The 8,149-nt window shown below is 36.2% G+C and overlaps 1 protein-coding gene across 1 annotated transcript; it reads right to left on the bottom strand.

Moving 5' to 3' along the window:
• Window positions 1-252: 252 nt before the first annotated feature.
• Window positions 253-7,897, bottom strand: LOC121941135 (uncharacterized). The gene is made up of 5 exons (XM_042483857.2): window positions 7,677-7,897; window positions 5,519-5,836; window positions 3,507-3,665; window positions 2,253-2,299; window positions 253-2,147 (listed from the first exon to the last, which is right to left on the bottom strand). Exons 1-5 carry the CDS (start codon window positions 7,744-7,746, stop codon window positions 2,010-2,012), a joined length of 732 nt encoding a protein of 243 aa, XP_042339791.2. The 5' UTR covers window positions 7,747-7,897; the 3' UTR covers window positions 253-2,009.
• Window positions 7,898-8,149: the final 252 nt, after the last annotated feature.

Genomic DNA, 8,149 nt, shown 5'->3' on the forward strand with positions numbered 1-8,149 from the left:
AAATTACATGCTCGCAAAACACAAGTAATGCCAATGTAAAATCCATTATGGGCAGTCGCAGTTTTATTGTGAAACAGGTGCAGTTCGGTTAGGTTGAGGGAAAGAAAAACACTTGCTTCGGTTTAGAGAATAAACAAATATTTCATTAAGTTTAGGAAAAGATTGCGGTGTTATTTAGAGCAGAGTAGAGCAGCTTTAACTGCAACATTTGAACCCAGGTACACATGCAAACAAAAGCAAGGGAGGGAATCATTATCGTGCAACATTTTATTCAATGCATCAACAATATAACAAGCTGAGCATACAGTTTAATTTTTTTTGTAACATTGAAAACACAATGTGAAGCATGCTCATTTTAAACACCACCAAAACAAGATCCAGGATGAATATTGAAGCAGTTTTTCTACCACTGGTGAACAGATAAGTTGTGTGAGTTTAACTCTATATTATACATCAATATCACACAATAATTACATCAATATGTGGCACTGAGAACATAACTCTTTGCCTCTTCGCACCTGCCATGAGAGAACTTCTGAGACCACATTGTGTAAAATGGCAGTGAGATAGTGTCAAATGTAATTGTCAAATACTGGTGCAACAGCGTCAAACTGTCACACCATGCAGTAATGGAAAATCACCCTGTGACATGTGAATACATACAGTACTGTTGACCTGAGACTTGCAAACTATGAATAAAATGTCACTATTTCCTAAAACTGTTTCATTTCACCAGTGGTTTTTAGTGATTTTGTAGGAGTGGAAACTATGATGATTGCTATGATGAAAAACAAATTATTGACAGAAAAGATAAAATGACTCACCCTGAAACCCAAAGGGAGCTTTTAAAGACATCACACCTTCATGCTGAAGATAAAAACATTAATAAACATGTCACTACATCGCTGGAGTCTGATTTAATCTGGAGAGGAAAAACTGAAACAAAACTAACAGAATGTTACATGGAAAGTGAGACGGTCTCTAGTTGCTTATGATATCTTGCTCATTCATCTGTCATCCGTGCACACCCTCAGAATTTTTTTTATGATTTCGAAGACAGTGTTAATCACGGATGCTTTATCTTAACTTTAGTGAAGATACATGTTGCAAAGCTCACAGGCATTTTTTTTGTTTCGTTTTTTTAATTTTATGTTTTGCAATGAAATTGCAGGGGAAAGTGTAAATTGAAAAAACAACAGCTTTTTGTCATATTTGCTGCCTGGGCAGAAGTTTGCAGAAGTGTTCACAATCCGACACCAGCAGTTTATGTCACACCATCACCGACACCACTCTGTGGTTAAATCTGTTAATAACCATAGGGTAACACAAGCTGTGTGATGCTTACAGTTAGCCCTGGCACTATGTCTGTGTGACTCTGAGCTCTGGTCCTGAAACTGTGGTGTCATGTTGAACAGTAGAGAGGGGCTGAGAGACTCAAAATGCCACACGTAACTCTACAGTGAAATAAGATTTTACCCATTTTAAATAGTCAAATGTGTGGTAAAATTGCAGGAATTGGACAAAATTGATTTCACAGGTATTGGCTGAACTTACATTTGTAACATCTTGAAAAGACCATATATTGCAGAAAAAGGCCAGTATTTGGTTGTTTCAGGGCATTTGTTAATGACAGCAAAACTTTTTCAGACTTTTCCAACAAGAGTTTCATGGACAGACGACCCTAGACCAAATAAAAAGTAAACAAAAACTGAAACAACTCCAAAAGCCATTTTGTAACTGTAACAAATGGTGTACTGACTTGTGGTTTGTTGCAGCAACTCTCACTATTTCGTTCTCACAAACACCAAAAACAGAGTGGCAACTACATACTTTCAACTCAAAAAACAGTGACTATTCATGTTCAAACTCTGTTGCTTGCACATTATTGCAAGAGGCCCACATGCTGTGTTACAAAAAAAAAAGTATCACTCTTAGAAATATGTTTTGAGATGTAAGTCATCTTGCATATCTTTACCCAAACCAAGAAATTCCCATCACCTCTGTATCTTTTAGGGGAGATAACTGACATCAGCGTACTCTATGTCGTTTGGATCAAAATTCACAACTGCTGGAGGTCTTTTGGGAAAGTCCAGGATGCTGTAGATCAGTGGAGGTGCAGGCACACTGTTGGACGCCTCAATAGTTTCCTGTAAATATAGTCAGATTTAATCTGGAGAATTTCTGCAGATGTTTTAAATATTTACTTTGATGTTTACATCTTTACAGATGGAAGAAGATGAATGTGTTCTCACTTGTACTGTTGGATTAGAGCTTTGTTCTGGTGGTGGTTGTTGTATATCTGTATAAGAGCAAAACAGGTGAAATATTGAGTCAGTCAGGAAAAATATTCAATGAATAATGAATGAAATAATGAACTTGAAGTGATCATAGGCACTCTTGTATTGGAGAGAAAAAGAAGTAGGAAAAAATAGAAAGCTGTTTCTGCTTCAAGCCTTTAATATAGACTAAGCATATTGTCTCATGACTCCAAGTCAGACAGGTTTGTTGATGATGATGCTAAATGATAAACAGCAAACATTTTTGTGTTTAATTATACAGTAGTTTATAAACTAGGTCTGTTTTTTTTTTAAACAAATACTGGTCAAAATTGTGTTATATTGACATAAATGTATTGATTCTGTCTAACTTTTAACTCTCACACACAGTTACACCACTGGTATGAGCTTTTTTTAAAAACAAACAAACAAACAAACAAACAAACAAACAAACAAAAAACGAGCAACGTCCTTTATGATATGGGAGTTCAAAAAAGCAAGTCAAGGTGCAAAGGAGTACAGTCTATCTCCACCATCTATCAATTTTCTGATTTTTGACATCAGAAGACTCTGCGCCTTGTCTGTGGACAAAGGTTGGACCAGATTAGCAAGGCATGATACAGGAGCGCAGCGTCAGCAAAACCCTGCATTTGTATACATGTACGGGAAATCATCAGTTGTGGTTTCTGAGGTTGCAGAGGCTGTCAAAATTTTGAAAGAGGCAATGTTCCTACTCAAAGTAGGCCAGAGGGGGTTTGTGTCAGAAGTGAAAGCGGTCTGGTAATAGTGAACAAGCAATGCAAGTGATATTTTTTCCACCCATCCCTTTGAGATAGTAGAAACATACACATTTGCATCTACTGAGGGAGGACTTCTTTTCAAAAGCTATGAATCATCACGTATCAAAAGGATGTGAAACTGCAACCGGGTTTGCATTTTTTGAGCATCTAACCACACAATTGCACATTTTTTTTCCACAAAAAAACAATTATTCTCATTGGTGCACTTTAAAAATGTAAAAAGTACCACTGACTGTAGCTGTAAAATATAATTTAATACAGACTGTCTCTGGGCTTTCATGAATCCAAGTGACAGTTTACATGTTTTTTCAGTATATCAGGTCAAACATTAATAATTCATTTAAGATTTTATGATTCAGCGAGCACAACACAATATCCCCACACACTCTGAATGATCAGTTTAGAACAAATACAGAATAAGTTTTCCTACCTTTGGTTCTCAAGAAACACCAGATCAAGATCAAACAGAGTAGTACTGCAGCCAGCAGCCCTACAGGTGAAACCACGAGGACGGTGACAACGTGAGAGGAAAAGAAACTGGGACTTCCACTGTCTTTATTTATTGTGATGTCATTCAGCGTTGGAGACACTGTAGGAGTTAAAAGGAAATTATAAAAATAATTACTCATATCTTGGAAGAGAATTGTTTCTTCTCACTAGTCTATATCAGCGTCAAAAGACAAATAATTCTGCATATCCCAGATAAAAGTGTATTGGCTGACTACATTTTTACTGTACAGTTAGACTAACAAAGTAAGATTTTTATATATATATATATATATATATATATATATACATATATATATGAAATTCAAGATAAGCCTTTAACCACCACAAACACTTATACACTGTGGACTGCCAACCTATAGCTTGTTAGCTTTGTCCGTCTCTTACTACTTTCCAACTTACCATTAAGAAAACCTATTCCTTCCTACTGAAGATGTAAATCTTTTTAACCTTTCACATATATACACGAAAAAAAAAAGCAAAAATTTCATAAATCAAATGGGTATTGTAGATTTTCACCATGCAAACAGCGTGGCTCTATGAATGACGATACTGATCTGTTGTTTGGTCAGTGCATCATTTTAATCAACACTGACTATCTGAACAACTGCTGTGAAATTTGGGCCTGAAATTAATGTTCCTTTCAGGATGAATTGTGTTAACGTAACTGATCCCTCGACTTTTCAACTAGAGCCTTTTATAAGTCATAACTGATTTTTTTCTTTTAGTTCATATTATGTAAAAAAAAAAGAAGATACAGTTAAGTATTGGATATTATGTTTTGTGATACTGTATCAATATTAAATAACAGTTTCCATGCAAAGATTTGTGGTAGTGGTTATTTTTTCCAGTCACTTTTGTGTGTTTGGTGTGTACCTGTTGTGTTTTGTTTTTGTCTCTTCTTTGTTCTCCCCCAGCAGCCCCTTGTCTGCACTCATCAGTCTACACACCTGCCTGCAATCAAGCCTGTATCTACAAGGGAGCCAGCTCTACAATCATTCCCTGGCGGATTGTTGTCAAACCTGGTTTGTTGCAAGCCAAGTTTAGCTATATTATCTTTTCCATTTTTTGCCTCCTTGGCTGTTTGTGTTTTTTGCCAAGACCGCTTTGTGTTCTGTGCCAGGACCCCAACCAGCTATCCTGTTCACACCTCCGGCCAAAGATACCACAAGGACAGAAATCACCGCTCACCTCAGCCACCTTTTCTTCATCATTGTGTGTGTGTGTGTGTGTGTGTGTGTGTGTGTGTGTGTGTGTGAAAGATAGTGAATAAGAGGCAACATAAACCTCTGTGCACCGATAAAGCTCTATATAGGTGCAGTCCATGTTCATCATCATGATAAATATGTCAATATTTTAACAAAGTATTACACACAGAGTTTCATTCAAATGAAGGAACATGTCATTCAACACAACAATGTTTCTCACTGATGTATTTTCCATACTTTTTGAACAACTTTTTGGAGGTCTGCTTTACATAAGCTTTTGTTATACAGGAAATACTTGTTAGCGGGATCATTTTATTGATGGTTTTGGTCTATTAGTTTGATTTGTTGACAGTAAGAAAAATATAGAATACTACCAGCCTTATTCATTAAAAGATATTGCAAATGGTCTTTGTAGACTGGTAAATATTTACTTGGAAAATTAGAAAAACAATGCAACACTGCTGTTGTGAGGGGACTGCTCTCTCAGTTGACAAAACATAGGAAGTGAACGTGGCTGTACACTGGAAAAAGTAAAAAAAAAAAATAAATAATAATAATAATAATAATAAATAATAAATCAGCTGCAGAAAGTTGACAACATTTAAATTTAATGTGCATAAATCTACGGACCATAATAGATTTGTGCTGCTCTTGTGCTGCACACTTCATAAACTGACAAAGTGTCCACCTTTAATAATATATTAGTCTTGCTAGAGTTTGGTCTTACCTGTGCTGTTTCTGTTCTTGTCTCGGACAATCAGCTCCACCTTATTACTTTCTTGCGCCGGTCTTGAGTCCAACAATGTGGCCCAGTAAATTCCACTGTGATTTCGAGTGAGATTTGTAATTTGGCAAAACACAGAAGTCTTATTAGGATAGAAGTTCATGTCGCCTCTTTTTGAATAACTTCTTCCATTATACTCTGCAATCTTTAGGTTTCTTGTATAAAATGCAAAATAACTGTTTTTGTTTACAGTGACGTTAAATTTGAATTGAAGGGTGATGTTGGTGCCGAGGATCCCAGTGACCTCTGCTCGGCTGGGGCCTGTATGGGGACAAAACAAACAATGTGTCTGAGGAGAGATTGCGATGAGGTTACTGCCACAGAAAAGCAAAATGCAGTAAGTACAAAACAGGACCCAAAAACTCCAAACAACTAAACTACAGTAACTGCTCTCTGGCTCTGTATTTTGTGTTCTTTGTATATTAATCTGTAGCCTTTACGACCTCTCACTTTTGCAAAAACCTACCACAGACAAACAGTTTTTAAGTGAAAGCTTGCTGACGAAATAGCCTCTGGCTATAATGAAACTATTGGTTTTTGTACTTGAAGAACATCAATTTTCTTGAACAACATTTTGAATATTCAGTGTGTTATCCCACATGTGGAAAATTAATGGCGAATAATAGGATCCTCTCTATGTTCCCATATGTTTCCCAATTATATCCCCTTATCATAACACATAAGACACATTTAACATTTGTCTTCCTCATGATTTACAAATATTTATATATGTCTCTTAATAAAAAAAGACACTAACAAAGCTTGACAAGGACTATATTCACAGTTCAAAAAGCAAAAGTACACAGGGAGATGGACATTTTTAATGCAGTTTGAACAAATCCATTCAGTCATTGTGGAGATATCAACATCTCGAGTCAAGAAAACTTTCTTGCATGCAAATCTGAGGGTGTAGGTAAGTGGATAATTTCAACATATTGACCCAAGGAAACAGTTGATACAGTAGGCTGCATCAACATTTGACTTGGGGAAAATACATTGCTGAAAACATTAAACCCTTTTTAAGGTGTTAATGTGTCATATTAAGAGGATATTGAGCGGGAGAACATTATCCTCCTAATAAAAGTCTTAACTCCTGCTAAGCTATTACAGCATAGCAGTGTCAGAAACTGCTATTTCAGCTCTTCACTTTAGTGGATTCAATTGAATTTGGCATGATTAAACTACCTTTAACCCATGCAATAAATGTAATGAATATATTTATAGTATCTAAGTAGGACTATTAATAGCAGCCGAGATGTACTTACCCCTACTGTAGCTATACAGAGATACATTTTATTTCCATGAAATGTAAACTTAATCAAATTTAAGTTTATTCACTTAAACAATCCAGGTATAATGGACAAGAAAGCTGACAGGACACATAATGCTGGCAGATTTTCCTCCTGCATCTTGTGATGATTCACCAGGAAACTTCAAACCCTTCAAACCCTTTACTGTCATAACATGTTTTTGTCAGGGCATACTTTATGTTATGGAACTCTGTTTTTGTCAATGTGTCTATAAAACCTATGAGTCTGAAAACTTAAGGATATTAGCTGTTTGTTACACCACAATAATCCTATATCCTGTCTGTCATTATCGCATACACATTATGAGCCAGAATTAGTTTTACCGTATAAAACGAATTCATGAGCATAATTTTAATTATTGTGGACTTTTCAAATTTGTATTGCCTGAATTTACATACAGTGTCTCAGAGATGGATTTTATCAAATTTCAAACTTGACTCAGGGACATGCTCTATTTAAAAAAAAAAAAGTCACACATACGCATCCTATAGTTTAGAGAGGATGACATTAATATACTCAATATGCAATAGCAAAACAAACACCAAACTGAGAACTCATCACCTTAGAAACACAGTTACTGTTGGATAATATGGCGGCACAAAACGATAACAGTGTGGAAACTGTATTATTAGAAACATAATAACACGTGATAAGAACAGACAACATATTTATCACAGACCAAAGAAGAAATACAAAATTTAGGACAACTTAGCTGTAAAAATTAACCTCTAGCAGTTAAAAACCCACAAAAGTGAAAAACATCAAACAAACAACAAAAGAAGACAGCTTACCGTTGAATACCATGTGAGCTGTGATGATCAAAACTAACCCCAGAGGCTTTAAAACGATGTTATCAACCATGATAGAAGAGTTGTGTTTCTTGCAGGCCTGGCAAAGTGGCCCTTGACTCTCACTGATTTATATGAGCTCCCCTGGCGTGTTGAATCTTTTGGCTTGATATTTCTACCAAAGTAGCAGTTTGTGCGTCTGTGAGGAGGAAACTGTAGACAGGAACTTGCACAAACACCATTTATCTACCTACAGAATCACAAGCACCTCCTGCAACGGAAGTCTTCAAAGAGGTTCACGGACATGTGGTGCAGACTGTGAGGAACTCAGCTGAGGAGGCTGTGGCTCACAAAATGTGTGGAAGATCAGGAAGGGCTAATTCTTTCTTTCATGTTTACAGGTAAATTTCACAGGATATAGTTGACTCTAGTCAAGTCAGGTTTCACTTTATCATCAAAAAGGAAATTACTCAATA

The sequence above is a fragment of the Plectropomus leopardus genome, chromosome 5, assembly GCF_026936395.1.
Source record: "Plectropomus leopardus strain MGB_pleo_1.0 chromosome 5, ASM2693639v1, whole genome shotgun sequence".
NCBI classification, from domain to species: Eukaryota; Metazoa; Chordata; class Actinopteri; order Perciformes; family Serranidae; genus Plectropomus; species Plectropomus leopardus.